Genomic DNA, 19,486 nt, shown 5'->3' with positions numbered 1-19,486 from the left:
GTTTGTTCCCCTCATTCCAAAGACTGCCTTCCTCCACCTCCAGAACATTGTCCATATATGACCTTACCACATCCTCTCCAATGCCACAATCCTCATGCCTGCCTTTCTCACTTCATGAATCTCCTCACACGTCTCTAGCCTTCAGAAACTCCAGCAAATCCAGGCATCTGTCACCCGAGTTCTCTCCTGCATCACATCCATCCTTGCCCAGCTCCACTGGCTCTGTGGCCCAGTGAATCAAGATTGAGATCTTCATTTTTGTTTTTAAATTCTTCCACAGACTCACCCCGCCTTATTTGGGCAATATTCTCCAGCCAAAACATTCCAGCTTCATTCTTCTGGCGTGGGATTACTGCTTGACCTCCACCCCATCATCTAAATCACCATTTCAGCTAATGTACCCCTTTCCTGTGGAATGCTCTTCCAAAACTACTTTACCTTTCTACTTCTCTCCTCACCTTCAAAAGTATCCTAAAAATGTATCTCTTTAATTGTACCTTTGGTCTCCTGCCACCCCCCAAAATTCCTTTACTCAGTATCCACCTCTCCCCATGTAAAGAGCTCAAGAAATGTTCTTAGCACTTTAAAATATATTACAACTTGCATTTATAAAGAATTAACAGCATATATTAGTGTTTACTTGTGATTATACTCCTGTGTGTTTTAGATCCAATTTATACAATATTATTTTACACCTATAAACACAAATAATAAACTTAAGTAAAAAACAGGATTCTGTCCTGCAATATACTTCTATTGGTCTCAACACGTGCTTGTAAGACTTCCTCAGGAAATTTGGTTAAAAGTGGAATCTATCGAGCTAATCATTTTATCATTATGCTGTAGTGGTCACAAAGTGAACTGTATGACACATCGCCAACTGCCTCAAAGAAACAGAGAACTTCTATTGGCAGGTTTCAATAGACATTCCAAGTATGCACATCACTCGGCTAAAAACAGGTCCAGTGTTCCATTCCCAACCTCAGTCTGTGACCATCTGCTGTACGGTCAGCCCCACGTAAATTTACTACACTGAAATAATGCCACTATTCTAACTCCTACCTGATCTAACAAGATAGAAATGCTGAATGTTATACAGACAATTAAAAAAAAAATGAGCAGAGATTAACTGAAAACTAAACCCGTGAGCAATATTTGGGATGCATCATCAACAAGTCTCATTATAATGAGGGCTTAATTTTTCCATTGCTCAGTCACTCCATGCTTCAGTGAAATCATTGATTTGGTTCAACAGCAGGCTGGTTTTCTGAGCTTCTGCTGGAACCAATGCATGAGCATTGTGGAGTAACAGAAAGACTACCTTACATTTACCTTTATGGTAATGCAGGATGATGATGCTCGTCCCCTCTATGTTGTAGATATAAAAAAAAAACTGTGAAAGTTAAAAATCATGATCTAAGTGAATGGTGGAACAAGCACAAGGGCTGAATGGCCTATTGCTGTTCCTATATTTCTATATGCACACTTTTCACCAGGAGTCAGTAAACAGTGATGAGAAGAGAACCCTGGCTGATCTTTTCCCCCTCCTCTTTAGCACATCAGATCACCATAGACTGGGAATCAACCTGAAGTCTTCCTGACTGCGTGACAAGAGAGAGTTGTACCAACCAGGCTTTTACCTACTACACTAACCTGGGAGTCCGAAACAATCTATTTTTAAGAGACACAAAAATATGCTAGACACAAGCTTGATTATTTAAAATCAATAAACTATTTGGATTAAATGTTCAGCTCAATCTCGGGCTCAAATATTTGCTGGTGTTAATCTGCCCCAGGTTCGCAATTATGTCACGCTGCTCCAAAGCTGCTACGGTGGTGGAAAAGAGCTTTTAGAAACTGTACACTGGCAACAAAAACAAACATCTTTAGACCTAAATCCAAAATACAGGAAACAAAAATGTAAGGAACAGTTTGTCCTTCTGGAGGTCAAATCTAATGCATTAAAGTTTTGACTATAATGAGAAACACTATTTTCTCTCCTTGGGAATAGTGGCCGGATTCAGTGTGAAGTGTTTGGATTTTTATAATTGCTTTATTTTCATCAGCTATTCGGAAGCTTTTGTTGCAATCATAATTTTTGTATGCCTATTTAATCATTATTAAACATTCCTTCCTTCCTTCCTTCCTTCCATGACCAGAGCAAATCATCAGGGCAGGCTCCTCTTCAACCTGCTGCACCCAGTAAAGCAGAAAGGTGTGTTATGTTCATTAATAACTAGATGTTTTCATTATGAACAGCTAGCTTGTGCTTAGTCATTTATTCAGCCATGTGGACTCTTATACAGGCATTCATCTTGACTACTGCCTTCTGGGTAGCCTAGTGCATCGTGGGTAGTCCCACTCTTATATACACAGCTAAACATACAGCTCCACCTAGTGTACCGTTCTAGAATGACATATTACTGATCATTACATCCCCCTTTCTTTGAGGTTAAACAAAATCAATATCAATCAATCATAACGACATAAACATCTTCACAACAGTCAATACATTTTCAATATAGTTTTCTTTGTACTCAAAGATTAAGTCTATCAGACTTCTTTACATCACGTGTGGATCTTCTCAGCACAGGTAAGTCTGATATGTTTTCATGAGAGCCTGTATGTGTGTTTGTGTTAGATTGTTCTGGTGGTGAGTGACAAGATTCAGTTGCGGCATTGTCATCGATTTGTTCTTGGATAGTTTCTTGTGTTTTCAGGAGGGCACGGCGGTTCCTCCTGAGAATCTGTCCTTCCTCAGTTCTAACAGTGTATGACCTTGGTTCTACTTCCTCAAGAACTGTAGCTTTCCTGTTCCATGCATCTGGATCCTCAATCCTGACAACATCATCCTTTGTCAATGGTTTCAGAGTTTTGGATGACTTGTCATAGTATGATTTCTGTTTCAGCTTTAACAGTTGAAGTCTCTGTCTCAGTTCCTTACTCTGCTTTTCTTTTGCACAGCAGGGTAGCGTGGTGCGCAACTTGCGACCCATTAGGAGTTTAGCAGGTGAAGAACCAGAGTCTAAAGGTGAGGCTCGGTAGCTCAGCAGGGCGAGATAAGGATCAGACTTGCTTTCTGTCGCTTTCTTTAGTAGCTGTTTGAGAACTTGAACACCTTTCTCTGCCTTACCATTCGACTGAGCATACAGAGGACTGGATGTGATGTGTTGAAAGTCATAATGTGCTGCAAACTGTTGCCACTCCTTACAGTTGAAGCACGGACCATTGTCGCCAACGGCAATCCTGGGAATTCCATGTCTGGCGAAGATGGATTTAGCATGCATTATGACACTGCTTGCTGTGGTGCTTGAGAGCAGCGCCATCTCAGGATAGTTAGAATAGTAGTCAATCACTATTAGATATTTTTACCATTCAAATGAAAAAGGTCCATACCAACCTTTTGCCATTGGTTCCTTTGCTTGTTTGCTTTGGTGTTTCTGACATGTCTCACATTCACCTATCATGTTCTCAATGTCCTTATTTATGCCAGGCCAATAAACAGTGTCTCTTGCTCTCCTTTTGCACTTTTCAATTCCGAGGTGTCCCTCATGAATCCTTTTGAGCATGTCTCGACGTAGAGCCTGTGGAATGACTATTCTGTTCTGTTTTAGTAATAGTCCACTTGCGACACTCAACTCTGACCTGATGCGATAGTACTTTGGACAGGAACCTTTTGGCCAACCATGATGAATGTTCTCTATTACTGTTTGTAACACTGTATCTTTTACTGTTTCTTCTGCTATTTGCTTTGATTTTGTGTCTGACACGGGCAGCGCAGCAGTGACCATACTCACATGAACATCCACGTCTTCTTCAGTAGTGCTCACATGACTCATTGTGGGTGCTCGGGATAGTGCATCTGCTAACATTGTGTGTTTGCCTGGTGTGTAGATCAGTTCAAAGTCGTATCTTTGCAGCTTCATCATGAGTCGTTGAATCCTTGGAGACATCTCATTCAGGTTCTTTTTTATGATGGCAACCAGTGGGCAGTGGTCTGTCTCAACTGTGAAGGTGGGAAGTCCATATATGTAGCCATGAAACTTTTCTAGTCCAACTACCAAGCCTAGACATTCCTTTTCAATCTGGGCATATCGACACTCAGTATCAGTCATAGACCTGGAGGCATAGGCAACAGGCTTCCAATCTTCACCCTCTGCTCGTAGCAAGACCACTCCTAGGCCATCTTTTGATGCATCCGTTGACACTTTGATTCTCTTTGTTGGGTCAAAGAAGGTGAGTACAGGTGTGGTTGTCAGCACTGTTTTAAGGTTCATCCACTCTTGTTCATGTCTTTCTGTCCATGCGAACTCATTTGTTTTACGTAGCAGGTCTCGCACACAGGCTGTCTTGGCTGACAAGTTAGGAATGAACTTTCCAATGAAGTTTATCATCCCCATGAGGCGCAGCACTCCTTTTTTGTCAGTGGGTCAGGGCATGTTGAGTATGGCGTTTACTTTTTCCATATCTGGCTCTATTCCTTTACCAGATAGATTATCTCCTAGGAAAGTGACTTCCTGGACGCCAAACTGACACTTGGCTTTGTTGAGCTTCAGTCCATTCCGGCGTATGCTCTGTAGCACTTTAGTCAGTCTCTCATTGTGTTCTTTCAGTGTGGAGCCCCAGATGATGATGTCATCAACATAGACCCGAACTCCTTCCAGACCTTCAATTATGTGTTCCATCGCTCTATGAAAGATTTCAGATGCAGATATTGTCCCGAAAGGCATTCTGAGGAAACAATACCTGCCAAATGGTGTGTTGAAGGTACAGTATTTGGTCCTCTCTTCATCCAGTTTTAGTTGCCAAAATCCTTGAGGCATCGAGCTTTGTGAAGTATCTGGCACCTGACATTTCACTGGTGATTTCTTCTCGCTTGGGAATCTGGTAGTGTTCACGTTTTATGTTTGCATTTAAGTCCTTTGGATCCATGCATATTCTTAGATCATTGTTCTTTTTCTTTACACATACCATGGAGTTAACCCAGTCTGTTGGCTCTTCGACTTTCCTGATGACTCCTAGTATGGTCATTCTGTCCAGTTCATTCTTGAGCCAGTCACGCAGGGGTGCTGGAACTCTCCGTGGAGCATGTACCACTGGCTGAGCATCCTCCTTTAGCTGGATCTTGTAAGTGAATGGTAGAACTCCAAATCCTTTGAACAAATCCTGGAAATTACTCACTACAGAATCCACCGAGTCATCTGGTCTGCTTATGGCACAGTTTATACGGTAGACTCTCTTGACCAGTTCTAAGTCCTCACAAGCTTTGTCACCTAGTAGTGAATCAAGTTCTTCAGCCACAACAGAAAACAGGAGATGATGCACTTTGTCTTTGACTGTCACTTTAAGTCTGCATACACCTAAGCTATCTATTTTCTGTCCATTATAGTTCTTCAGTAGTACTGACTTTTTCTGTATTTTGGGCTTTTCTTTCATGTTTTTAATGTCACCCATACTGATTAAGTTTGCTTTTGCCCCAGTGTCTAGTTTCAATGTAACTAATGCTCCATTTACCTGCAGTGACATTATCCATTTGTCCTCTTTTACTGCATTAACTATGTTCAGCATTGTCCATTCCTGAGGACTGCACATTTTCTGTATCCTTTTCTATGTTGTCACATGACACCATTCTTACAAAAAATGTCTCACTTAAATCAGTGTCCTCAATTATATTGACTTGGACTTGTTGCCCTTTCTTTGTATTTACTTTTGAAAAGCATTGTTTGGCAAAGTGATTCTTTCCATGACATTTTGTGCACATTTTTCCAAACGTTGGGCATTGTCGTGACTGGTGTTTGTAACCACAGCGTTTACAATTAAAAATTCCTTCCTCCGATTGCTTTGCATTGCTGTTCTGCCCACATTTCTTTCCTTTGTAGGACACAACACCGACAGCAGCACTATCACTTACTAAAATCGCATTATTATTAATTTCACTGAAAGTCTTCACGTGCTTTTGAGCTAGCTCACTGGCTTGGCATATTTTCACAGCATTTTCCAATGTTAGTTCGGTTTCTCTCAACAGACGTTCCCTGACCTTTTTATCATGAATACCAAACACAATCTGGTCACAATCATGGATGATTTCATTTCAGAGAAATTACATGTCTGTGCTTTCAGTTTTAGATCGGTCACAAAGCTATCAAAAGTCTCATTTTGCTGCTGTGTCCGTGAATGGAACACGTATCTCTCATAGGTTTCATTCTTTTTGGGAGAACAATGTGTATCAAATTTCTTTAGCACATCTTCCAATTTTTTTTCGTTCTCCTCTTGATCAAATACAAATGTATTAAATACCTCGATCGCCTGTGGGCCTGCAACCGTGAGCAGCAACGCTATTTTCCTTGCGTCTGGCTTCGTACTGAATCCGATGGCAGCAATGTAGAGTTTGAATTATTGTTTGAAAGTCCGCCAATTGCAGTCGACATTCCCCGTGAGTTTCAAACCCTCCGGTGGCCTCAAAGTCTCCATGTCGCATTTCACAATATTCAGCATATTTTACCAATCCTGGTACCATGTTATGTTCATTAATAACTAGACGTTTTCATTATGAACAGCTAGCTTGTGCTTAGTCATTTATTCAGCCATGTGGACTCATACAGGCATTCATCTTGACTACTGCCTTCTGGGTAGCCTAGTGCATCGTGGGTAGTCCCACTCTTATATATACAGCTAAACATACAGCAACATACAGCTCCACCTAGTGTACCATTCTAGAATGACATATTACCGATCATTACAAGGTGGTTCATAATTTCCCTTCCTGCACCGCTCTCACTGTCCAGGGTGACAGCACCTCGGTTGTCTCTTCCAACTTCAAACTACCTTTTACCAATCCACAAGCTCAAGCTCTGTAAGCAACTTTCATGCTCAATCTACCGTAAAACTTCATCAGCTACCCTTTACTGCAGGCACCTTGCATCTTCAACATCGCTTTGGGACTCAGTACTCCATACACATACTTCTTAATGGCCCAGGTTTTGTGGTCAGCGGCGAACAAATCGTGCTCGCCGTTCATTATGCTTACAGTTGCCCACAGGCTTTTCGTGAACTTTTGCGCGGCAACTTACAGTCATTGGGAGTCCGATACAGCGCGGCGCCCTCTACAGGGGATCTGGGGCCTGTGTGGGCAGGGTAAGCAACAGCGTGTCTCCTCAACCAATCAGATTGAAGAATCCTTACTGAGCCACGCAGAGTCTAAACCAGGAAGTGCAAATCAGAACATTTAATTCAATGCAAAAATCATGTACATAAAGCAAAATAAAGAGGCAAAGCAAAATAAAGAGGCAAAGTAGAGATAAGAGAGACAGAAAGAAAAAGTTAAAAATCATTTACTTTAATTTTAAAAAATTTTTTAGTCCCCAACAATAACTAAAATCTGAAGGAATGAGACTTCACATTTGTAAAAATAAATTTTCAGTGCCACAGAGGTTGTTTGGTATTAATTAAGACTTGAATGACAAGCCCCAACTTTTTCTTGCGCATTTAGTGGTAAGTACTGCATCTTCACACCCTTCATGTGTTTGAATGCCGAATCTCTCGGCAAGGTACCAGTGTGGCAAAGCTTGTGGAGTAGCAGGGGGGGAAAAAAATAATAAATCGGACAGCAACTTCCACGTTTAACTGTGCATGTGCGGACACCGGAAGTTGCTGTCCGTTTACTCCTTATTAACGGTGAGCACTGATAGCCACACCGTTATTCCTTCTGCAAAATCTGGGCCAAAGTCTACTTCCATAGTGCAGTGATGTTTTGAGCACACACAGTAGTTAACAGCATATTAATAAAATATTCTTCACTCAATGCTTTAAAAAAAAAACTCTTTAGCTTTTAATGACCAAAAATAAATATCACGATTATAAAGTATTTTTACATCGTGGCTGAGAAATTCGAACGCACCAAAAATGGGCAGAAGGGTTGGTACCAGTCAGCGGATATCAGGAAAGGTAGCAGCGGGGATTGGGGTGGCGGGGTGTGGTCAAGGTCACGATCGAAGGGGGTGGGATGGACGTTGGGAGCCACCTTTATGAACATCCTTAGTGTATTTACACATGAAATGCCGGGGTTTTTTTGCACTCTCCTCTAAATATTTGCTAAAATATTAAACCCATAAGTCGAGACTGAAAAACATGGCATCCTCTGACCATTTGTGATCAGTCTATTTGCAGAACAACTTCAGAAATATGCAAATAGACTGATCGTGTGGTGGCAGCAAGGTAAAGACGTTAACATGATTCTTATCGACTTATCAATACCATCCCTAAAAAAACATTATTTAAAAAAGCAGAATCACCTCAACAAAAACGGAGTTGGCTGGGAATTACGTATGGATAAGTGCTTACCATTCCCTCCCAATATTTAATGTCAGCTAGGCTAGTGATAGCACGCTCATCTTAGTCAGAGGTCATGGGTTCAAGACCCACTCCCGGACTTCAGCACATACTCCAGGCTAACAGTTCAGCGCATTACTGATGTGTGTTACAATGTCGAGCAGTTTTCCAGGTATGACATTAAAACAAAGCAATTTTCCAGAAATGACATAAACCAAAGCTCCATCTGCCTGTCCAGGTTGACATGGAAGACCTATGGCATCTTTACAAAGAGGGGTTCTCCCAGTGTCTTGGTCAACCAACTACACCAAAACATTTGAACCACTGGGCTATCTTGAAGACCTGATAAAGTAGTATACAAAAGCAAATGCTTTATCTTTCCTTCCATTTAACAGATCACAAGAGGGAACACCTCCTTCATAAATCGTAGTACAACCATTAGTAATTTCTGTGAGCAGTAAACAGCCAAGCTTGTATCACATCTAAAGTTATCATTTAGCTTCTATCATTAAGAAAAACACGGCAACAGAAAACATACTTTACACTTCCAAAATGCGGCACAACTTTCGAAAAAGTTTAATTATGTTCTAATTATTCAGAATTCTCCCAATCTTATTTCTCAAAAAATTAAGAAGTAACTAATAAACAGAAAAACTATCATAGGATCACCAATCATTGTCTGTTACTATAGGGAGCAAGAGATACCCTGCTAAACATCAAAATGATTTAGTTTACAGTGTATGTGTGTTGTTCCTCACAGTTATCTGAAGCTAAGTGGGTTTAAATGTCATGGGCAGTTGCATTCCAGAAAGCTTAAACATTGCTAATGTTTTTCACACAAGGAACTTCGAGTCAACTACTTTATGCACCAGGCTAATGCTGTATTTGTGTGACAATCTTAAGAATAGAAACACCATTAACTATAAGCAACACAGACGTCTTATCAGTTGGGCTCGTGCAAGACAGCTAACAAGGAAAAAAGAGATCTCTTTTCCTGAGCCAGTTTGTCAATAAAACTTACTATGTGTTTGAGCCAACACTTCCTTTGGAGACACTGGTAATATAAAATGTTCAAAAAAATCTATTTTTGAACTGTTGGATTGTTGAATCTTGCTTTTTTTCCTTAAACTAAACAAAATTAGCACCGAAGCCTTAAAAAAGGTAACAAACACTCTCAATCATACCAGAAAAGTCTACTTACATCCAATGCCTACAGACAGGTTCAGTCCTCATGGGATACATAATTGGACTATATTCTGTCAATCAAAAGTCCATTCAAATGGGGACTTTGAACATCTACTTATAAAAATAAGTAGTCTGAAAATATTTTCACTACACACAAAGAAAAAGAGAGATAATATTGGGGGAGTATCAGTTATGTAAAGGACAAACTGCACTCAGCGAGTGAAGACTCTGGAGTTTGTTTATTCTGGCCAGAGAGAACATCAAAACTTTCTAATCTAAAGTCTTCAATCATCTTGGCACCAGTCTCTGGAACTCTAAATCCTTCCACCTTCCTAACTCTCCCTCCACCTTCAAAGGCCTCCTCAAAAATCTATCTCCATGGTAGTGATAGTAGTGGCTGTTGAGCTTTCAGTGTCCACAAAGGAGATGGGAGGAATCTAGAGAATCTGAGGGACGTCGGAAGTTCCAATGGGTCAAAAAATGATCCATGACCTAACAGGTACTGTGCATTTAAGAGGTATTTAGGTAAAAAGAGCTTGAAGGATAGATGTTAGAAGTCATTTATGCCTCAATAACTCCTGGGTAAATTCTCCCAATTCAAAAAATCTCAAAGGATCTCATAATACAAAGAATCCAAATTGATTATCACCATAGGTTATCTGAATCTGGTAAAACTTTGAAACCTCCAAATGTGCAAGAAGACTGAAGCAGAGAATGTGTAACAGGAACCAAATGCAGTATTAATGGCTGTACAGGTCATGTCTGAAGTGGATACCAATGGCCACTCTGAAGCCAGGGCCTATATCCACCGAGTCAACACAACTGTGCAGGAGATTAAACCCATAACTGTTGTAATCAATAGGAAATTGCTTTCATGATTAAGGATCTGATTTGACAATATCTTTGTATGCTATGAAGCCATTGTCTAACTTTGTGTGTTTAGTAACTTTAACTTTGACTTGGAAAACTCACAAGTAAAAGGGAATAAGACCATACTGATGACTTGTATGGACAATTCCAACTCATGTACTTCAATCAGAAGCATCCTTGGCAAAGAACCCATGAATCTACCTGGAAATATTAAGTACTGGTTATAGGAACGGCAATTCTCAAAATACACGCCCACAACCAAGGTGCAAACGTTAGACGCTCAAAACGACACCTACATCTTTACTTTTTGAGGACTTTGAGGCAAATATCTGGAATAGCAGCTGCCTCACTATCTCCAAAAACTCAATACATGAACTAGTGAAAGAATTGGGTCATTCTTGAGCCCAGTGGTTATTCCCCAATCCCCAAGAGACAGTAGAGATGACCTCGATTGATGTTTTTATTTATTTTAATTTGTTTTCTTCCCTCCCTTTTCAAGACATCAACTCCTTATTGGGCTACAGGTCTATGGGTGCTGGCCACCTTCCAGTACTCAACTGACCACTTTTTGTGTGTGAGTCTTGACTGTGAGTGTCAGCAATCTATGAAACCACAGAGGGTACTTCAGACTCAACCTCTTCATGTTTTCAAGGAAGCCCATACATGCATTTCCAGGAAGAGATACTGAATAAGAATCAGGAGGTTGCTCTACAGTAATCAGGATGGGAACCCAGCTAAATTTACCCCTTGCTAATCTAGGGATACAAAGATCAAATGCAGCACCCCTCCTGCCACTCCACCAGAGATCAGTTAACTCAACTCAGACAGAAGACATAACCTGGGACTTTCTTGACCTGCATGGCTTAGCTATGCACTGGATAAACTTGGTAAGCCATTTTGGAGCCTATTTGATGGCCTTGTGATATATCAGTGCCACAAAAGGCTAGGTATTCTGCGGTGAGTGTCTCACCTCCTGACTCCCCACAGCCTTTCTACCATCTACAAGGCACAAGTAAGGAGTGTGATGGAATACTCTCCATTTGCCTGGATGAGTGCAGCTCCAACAACACTCAAAAAGCTCGACACCATCCAGGACAAAGCAGCCCACTTGATTGGCACCGCCCTACCACCTTAAACATCCACTCCCTCCACCACCGGCGTACCGTGGCTGCAGTGTGTACCACCTACAAGATGCACTGCAGCAACTCACCAAGGCTTCTTCAGCAGCACAAAACCCGTGGCCTCTTCCACCTAGAAGGACAAGGGCAGCAGGCGCATGGGAACACCACCAACTCCAAGTCGCACATCATTCCTGACTTAGAAGTATATCGCCGATCCTTCATTGTCGCTGGGTCAAAATCCTGGAACTCCCTCCCTAACAGCACTGTGGGAGTACCTTCATCACATGGACTGCAGTGGTTCAAGAAGGTGGCTCACCACCACCTTCTCAAGGGCAATTAGGGATGGGCAATAAATGCTGGCCTTGCCAGCAACGCCCACATCCCATAAAAACCAAATTAAAAAAAATATGGCTATATGTTCTAATGTACTACATAAATACCACTCTGTCCAGATACTTATGATTTCTTAGAATTAGATTTGGACTGAGGAGCCAATTCCAAAGACTGGTTCTTATTCTAAAGACATGCATCAAATGAAACCACCAAGTTTCCATGGAACACTTTTCAATCTTTCTTGAAGCCCTTAATGCTGGCCTTGCCAGCAACACACAAATCCTGAAGAAAAATAAATAAAATTCAAAAGAAAACACTTTTGATTACCATCAGTTACTTGATAAGCACCACAACAAGACGGCAGAACTTGATGCAAATATGCTAAGAAAAATTTATAAACAGAAAATATTTTTTCAAACAAAATCCTCCACTGCAGATAAATATACACATGAAGGCAAAACTGCTTCAAATTAGTCCAAAATGAAGGTGAGACAGAGGATGGAGCTACAGCTAAGAAATAAGAATCAAATGACTCAATTCCAAAACACAAAAGGCAGCCATTCTCCTAATAGGCAAGAAAAGTCATACAATGCTCCCAACAGGAGAAAACAAATTGAAGAATAGACTGGCTGTGGTACAAGACTGGAACAAGATCCCTTGACTCTCATTAAGCAAAGTTCATAAAGGATCCTGGCCTTTATGCCTCAATTGCTCACTTTTCCGACCTGTTCAACAATTACATATATATCTAATGGAAGATTTTTATTAAATGGGACAACCATTAAATGGAAGCTCATTTACATCCATAAACTTGCACAGTTCCCAGCATGTTTATTTTAAAGGTACTATACCTGGTAACTGAAAGACAAGTTAAAATTTCAAGTTAAAGTTACTGGCCCAGAATTTGCGGTCAGCAGCAAAGAAGCGACGATGTCCACTGCTGGCCCTGAAGTATGCTTCACACGAGGATTTCGCGATCCCTGTGTCCAGAACTTTGGATTTTCCAATCTTCAATTCAAATCAAGAAAAGTTAATAGGGATTCCCTTGCAAGAACTGTTGTGACGTCAACTGGCTGTCTAAGCAGCCAATCAAAATGCTGAATTCTCACAGCCAGTGAACAAGGAAGTGAGTAAACTCTTAAAGCTCTAACTTTTAAAAAATGTTAGAGAGAACAAAACAAAGATTGGGGTTCTCACATGGGGAAACGGCAAACCTGAAATAAAAATGGTCAAACTTAAAAAAAAAAAAATTTTAGGAAAAGTTTCTTAAAATGTTTTATTTTTATTAAAATGGTCAAATTTCACACTGCACAAAATTAAAATTAGTTTTCCAGGCCCTTAACATTTATTTAGCAATAATAACGCTGTTAAAACCCCAGTTACACCTAATCCCATTGGGTCTAACTTTTAGTGGGGAATTTAACAGCGTAATTACTGCGGAAGAGCCGAAGTTTTCGTCAGTTTCCCTGATTTGGCCGAGTATACGGTTTGCCGGCTCCGTGGGGGCGGGGAGGACAGCGCAGCCTGTTTCGGAGCGGTCACCGACAGTCCACAACTTCAGGCTTTCCGCATGCACCTACGCATGCGCCAAATCCCAAAGTTACAGTCAGTTTCAAAGGCAGAATGACGGCAAACACTGCCAGCTCACGGTCATCCCAACCGCAAATTGCGGGCCATTGAGTTATAAGTCAATGATTATGAGCTTGCAGACAAAAACAAGTGCAGTCCCTTTCCAAAAGAAACCCCCATGTCTGAGGCACATTTGGCTAAAATCTAATGAAAAAAACCAGAAACTTAACCAAACTCACCTTCAGCTGCATCCAGAGACATGGGAAAGAAGTGTTACAAAAATGTTCAATATTCCATACAGCTTATATGGTTATGTTATGCCTTTTATCATAATGTGACTTCAATGTCTACCAAGCTGTTGAGCCAGTGCTTACTAGGGCATGTTTTTAAAGTAAAGTAATGCCACTGTTGCAGACTTGAAACCAAACGTCTTTCTTCTCTCAATCTGAACTAATTGCTGTTGCTTACAGTCGCTCTTTTCAGGTTGAAATGCTAAACATTGTTCATTACAACTCACCACAGAGAGTTTTCTTTCAACGTTGCACCCCCAGTGCAAGTCTATGGAATTAAGTTCCTGAAAAAGGAAAAAGGGTTCATCAGCTGATAAATCTGTCAAGTATGATGTCTACAATTATATAATTTTATGGGCTTTTTTTTCTCCTTTTTGTGAATAAATGGTTAACTTCTCCTATATTGTACAACTTGACTATTCAAAGTAAAAATGCTAAGCTTATATAATTTTACTGCAGATTAATGCGTTATCTGGAAGAAAAGCACCTATAATAATACCCAACATACCTCTCAAGCTGGTAAATTGTCACTCAACCAATATAAATCATGAACATTCTCTTCATCCAGTTGTGGAATTCACAAAATATGGCACAACAGATTTCTGAAATCTCATTTCACTGACAGGGATATAGAGGTCTGCCTGGAGTAATAACTTCCAGAAAACACAAATTAGAGCTGGTCACATTCTCTGGCCCAATACGTTACCAACCAGATCAACCACTATGGTGAAGATCCAGGAACTTCACAGCTTGAAAAGGAGCACCAAGGTTAAGCATCTTAATATGGAGATGATACAGGTGATCCATTAAAATGGCAGTTGTTAAAAAGTAATTATAGGGGGGAAAAAAAGCAGTATTCGCATAAATGAATAAATTTCCAGATGCCAACTCAGTAATTCTTAATAAGGAACTGCAGGATATCTATGGATGGAGAATTAAAACTGGAAGTTGGTACACATATATGCCAGAAGCAATGCACTCAAAACAAACTTTAAAAACATGTTGCAACTTGTAAGTAAGGTAGCACAAATGCAAAAGAGCAAACTAATGCAAATTAAGTCAAAAAGAAAAAGGTGGCAAACAGAGCATACTTCTGCAACAAATATCCATGGTTCATAATCACCCTCCTCCTATATCTAGAGGTCAAACTTGGATTGAAGATGAGGGCAAGAAATGGTATCGGTAGTGAGCATTGTAGCAGAAGCCTTTAATGGCTACGAGGAGCAAATTGTACAATAGGAACATAGGAACAGGGGTAGGCCATTCAGCCCCTCGAGTCTATGCCATCATTCAGTTCAATCATGGTTGATCTGTACCTTAATGCCAATTACCCGCCTTGGTTCCCTATCCCAGAACCTAGAGTGTGCTATTTTAATCAAATAATGTATTCTCTGGACCATGTGAAAGAACGAAGAATGAACTGTGTTAAATGAACATGCCCACATACAATGATAGATATATTGAAACCACGGGGCAAAGCATCACCATCCACAATTGCATTAATTAGCAATCCCGTAGGGGTTCTACTGAGCTCCCACCTTACCTGAGTGGGGGACCGGCAGACCGACTCCACTCCCCCTAGGAAACAACATTAATGGATGAAACTGGCCATTTCTGCTGTTCCACTGCTCTCCTGCTGGAATTATGGAATTTCAGGGCCATTATTCAGCAACAAGGAGGTCCTGAACAAGCAGCTCTGCACTTAACTTTAGTAAACTCATTTTAACAGGAGAACAGATGGAGTGGCAGTAAAAGCACAGGTACCAAACGCTACCATTATTAGAATCATAGAATGGTTACAGCACAAAAGGAGGCCATTTGGCCCATCGAGCCCGTGCTGGCTCTCTGCAAGAGCACTTCAGTTAGTCCCACTCCCCCGCCCTTTCCCCATAGTCCTGCAAATTCTTTTCCTTCAGGTATTTATCCAATTCCCTTTTGAAAACCACGATTGAATCTGCCTGAATCTGCCTCCACCACCCTTTCAGGCAGTGAATTCCAGATCCTAACCGCTCACTACGTAAAAAAGTTTTTCCTCATGTCGCCTTTGGTTCTTCTGCCAATCACCTTAAATCTGTAATAACAACAGAAAATGCTGGAAAAACTCAGCAGGTCGGGCAACATCCGTGGAGAGAAATTTGAGTTGACGTTTCGGGTCGAACCCTTCTTCAAAACTGGAAAGAAAAGAAAATAGATCGAAGGCAGGGCTGCGATCGGACAAAAGAAGTGAAAGAAACAAAAGTAGTAAAAGAACTAGACGAGCTGGTAATAGGCTGAGATTAGGTGTAAAGTGTACTGGCAGGGCAAGAGATAGCTGCCAGGTGTGAGAGAGAAACAAAAGGAAAGGGGGGGGGGGGGGAAAGGAGTGGAAAAATTACAAGAAAAAATGTGTAATAGGGGCCGAGGTTATGATCTGAAATTGTTGAACTCGATATTGAGTCCGGAAGGCTGCAGAGTGCCTAATCGGAAGATGAGGTGCTGTTCTCAACCCTTCTGCCAATGGGAACAGTTTCTCTCTATCTACTCTGTCTAGACTCATGAATTGATTAACACCTTTTTTTTTTTTTAAATTACACAAACATATGGCCCCATTTTTATCCATTACAAATAAAACAAAATGCATGGTGCTGAAAAAAGTTCTCACTTGTTCTATTGTTTCAGCTCCAGTTTCAGCAGTTTTGTTTAGAATTTGGTGCAATAAAATCTGGTCAGCTTCACTTAGTCTGAAACCAATGCATTTCTGTGCAGTGTAAAACAAAACATAGAGTGACTCGACTATTCAAAAGGTATTTTACCCACATACATCTTTTGGATCCTTTTCTATTTTGTTAATTTTCTTGAACATCGGGATAAACTAGCTTAAGGAGTTACCAAGTCCAGCAGGGTGAGGAAGATGAATCAACATCAGTTACATTTACATCCCAATTATGCTGCAGTACGGCACAGAATGTGCAGTTACATTCCAGAGATAGCTCCTGTTGGTAAAATCATTCTGTTTATATTACAGTGCTAATTCATCAAAATGAAGTGGAAAAGGGCCACTGTCGCTCTCCCACTTCTGCCCTAGTTATCCTACAAGTGGGATACATGAGATTTACCGTACATCATTTATGTCCTTTTAATAGTTAAAATATTTTTTTTTTAAACTGGATATATTCCAGCATTGTCCTTTAGCACTCCAGGTTTGAATCTTGTATGAAGTCTAAAAAAGTTAGGCCTATTGTAACACTTTTTCTGGATGGTAAGGTGCTATGATTTGATTTATGCAGCCACATTTCACTTCTTGGCTCCTGGAACGTGTGGTTCAAGACGCTAATGGTACTCACTGCCTAAGTACACAGATAAGACCATTCCAATTCCAATGAAATGATGCGGGGTAAGCTATTAGCTGGGAGGCAGTGCCCGAGAATGGGATGCTGTCTTCAAGAAAAAGAGAATTTAAAAAACTGAGGGACTGAAAATCATCCAATATTAGTAATTGGTTAGAGGGCACAGTTTAACATGGTAAAAGAGGGCACAACCAGTCTAACCAAGACTGTAAAGCTCTCTCCCCCCCCCACCCCCGGATTTCAGTGCACTTAACTTCTACATTTTAAAAAATCGGCAGAACTACACAAACAACAAACCGAAGATGACTTTAATTTAAAAAGAATTTAAATGCTTGAAATTGTTGCTCGCCTGATGGTTTAAGCGTTTTATGCACCACTTTAGTGAACACCCAATACCTTCGCGCATTTCAAAAGCCTCCCGTTGCTCAGATAATTAAAAGACGGAGACACGGTGCCAGCCCTCCTACACCAGAAATAAATGGTTTTCAAAATTAAATTCTTCACCGAATTAATTTCGTTACCACACAGACCCACATGCGGTGACCCAGCGCCGAACAAGATGAGTCACTGTGGGGCTGCGGCGAATTCATCTCAATTCCAAACCTTCCGTGTTCACATAGCTTTTATCCGTTGGTCTTCATCGGGAACAAGGGCGGGGAGGGGAAAGTTTAGACAAATATTTTATTAATAGGAAATATAACGTATGTCAATTTCTCATGTATTTTCAAGTAAATTACTAAAGACAAAATACTGATGTTCAACTTGCCACGGTTATTTGGCAAGAACAGGTGTAATCTATTTACAATAGTAAAAACAGAAAATGCTGGAAATACTCAGGTCAGGCAGCCTCTGTTAAAACCTTAACTCGGTTTCTCTCTCCACAGAGGCTGCCTGACCTGCTGGGTATTTGCAGCATTTTCTGTGTCTACTTCAGATTTCCAGCATACGCAGTGTTTTGCTTTTGCGATATGTTTACACATGGAAATATATACAGAGTTGACAATGCAAACATCTCATGCCAACTAAACGTTTATTCAGTCCGGCAGTAAACGTTGTAGATCGCGACAATGCGCTACCCTTTCTCCCCTCAGACTGATTTGCCTCCAACCCACGCCTGTCCATCTCTCTAGTTTCCAGCTTCAGTCAGGTGCAAGTTTTGTGCACCGCTACTCCCTTCTGACAATGTTAACTTACCACACTGTTATTGCAGCTTTCTTGACACATGTTCTTGAAGTCGCCACACGCAAGCTGACAAAAGCCCAGTAAGGTAACGACGAGTAGAACATTTCTCAACTTTCTCCCGACTTGCTGCATCTTCCTCGCCAGAAAGTTGCCCAGCGTCTCCCGTTCTTTATGGGCGGGGCTCCACGCCATGACGTCAGGTAAGGCACTTGCAATTGGTTAGACCAAGCGAGCTGGCGCCTCAGCTCGGTATTTCACTGGCTTAGGTCCTGTCACTCAGGCCTGAAGCCCGCCCCCAGCGCGACCGGGCCAAATTACACTTGACCCGAGTGCACTTCCAAACTATTCTCAACTTCCCCGCTATCTTATCCCTATTCCCTTCTTCATATCCCAGATCCTGATCCAAGCGCACTGTTGCCCAGTCATAACAACGTTTCGTATCGTTCCTTGAATGTTTTTGTACAAATTGTTCTTCAAATTTTGATTTTTTTAAATTGTATTCATTTAAGGACGTGATAATATTTTGCATTATGTACAAAATTCCAAGGCTTAAATTTACATCTGTGTGTAGAGCATACTTTAAAGAGGTTATTTCACTTTATAAACAGCGATTAACGTATTCAGCAAGCAGATGGAAAATGAACGTTTGCCATCTTTATATTGTAAATATATATTCGCTTTTCGATATTAATAGTAAATCAAGAAATCAAACTCAAATGATAAAAGATCTAAGGTTATAGAATAGTAAGGCATAAGGAGATACGCAAACACAAAAACAAGAATATATATCGGACCCCCAAGATGATAATGGTGGGGGACTTGGTGTTGATGGCACCATTGAAGGTCATGGGAGGTGATTGCGCTTTCTCTTGTTCAAGCTGGTAATTATGACTAGATACTGCAGTTATGTCGTGCAAATATTACCAAGCCTAAATGTTATCCAAGTGATGCTATAGGCTCGCCTGGGCTGCTTCATTATCGGAGGAGTTGTGAATAGAGCTAAACATTGTGGAATCATCAGCTCCACTCCTGTCTTATGACAGAGAGAGGTCATTGATGAAGCAGCTGAAGTTGGTTTGGTCAATGATGCTTCCCTGAGAAAGATATGTTGGCATTGGAAGGAGTACAGCACACAGATTCACTAGAATACCAGGGTTTAAAGGGTTAAATTATGAGGACAGCTTGCATAAACTTGGGTTGTCTTCCCTTGAGTTTAGACAGTTGAGGGATGATCTAATCGAGGTGTTTAAAATGATAAAGGGATTTGATAGGGTTGATAAAG

At 40.8% G+C, this 19,486-nt stretch overlaps 1 protein-coding gene across 1 annotated transcript in view; it reads right to left on the bottom strand.

The window, feature by feature from the left end:
* Positions 1 to 18,356, bottom strand: part of LOC147107743 (proto-oncogene tyrosine-protein kinase ROS-like) — a 281,208-nt gene extending 262,852 nt beyond the window's left edge. The window contains exons 1-2 of the mRNA XM_086007024.1: positions 18,217 to 18,356; positions 13,924 to 13,980 (exon numbers count right to left, since the gene is read on the bottom strand). Coding sequence (XP_085863150.1) covers positions 13,924 to 13,980; positions 18,217 to 18,336 — 177 coding nt within the window. The 5' untranslated portion in view covers positions 18,337 to 18,356. The remainder of the gene's footprint in view (positions 1 to 13,923; positions 13,981 to 18,216) is intronic.
* Between the last annotated feature and the right edge of the window lie 1,130 nt (positions 18,357 to 19,486).

Source organism: Somniosus microcephalus, chromosome 14, assembly GCF_052327205.1.
Source record: "Somniosus microcephalus isolate GS21.2 chromosome 14, FLI_Smic_1.0, whole genome shotgun sequence".
Lineage (NCBI taxonomy): Eukaryota > Metazoa > Chordata > Chondrichthyes > Squaliformes > Somniosidae > Somniosus > Somniosus microcephalus.
Note: the sequence above shows the minus strand (reverse complement) of the source record. Positions and strands in the feature narration are given on the sequence as shown.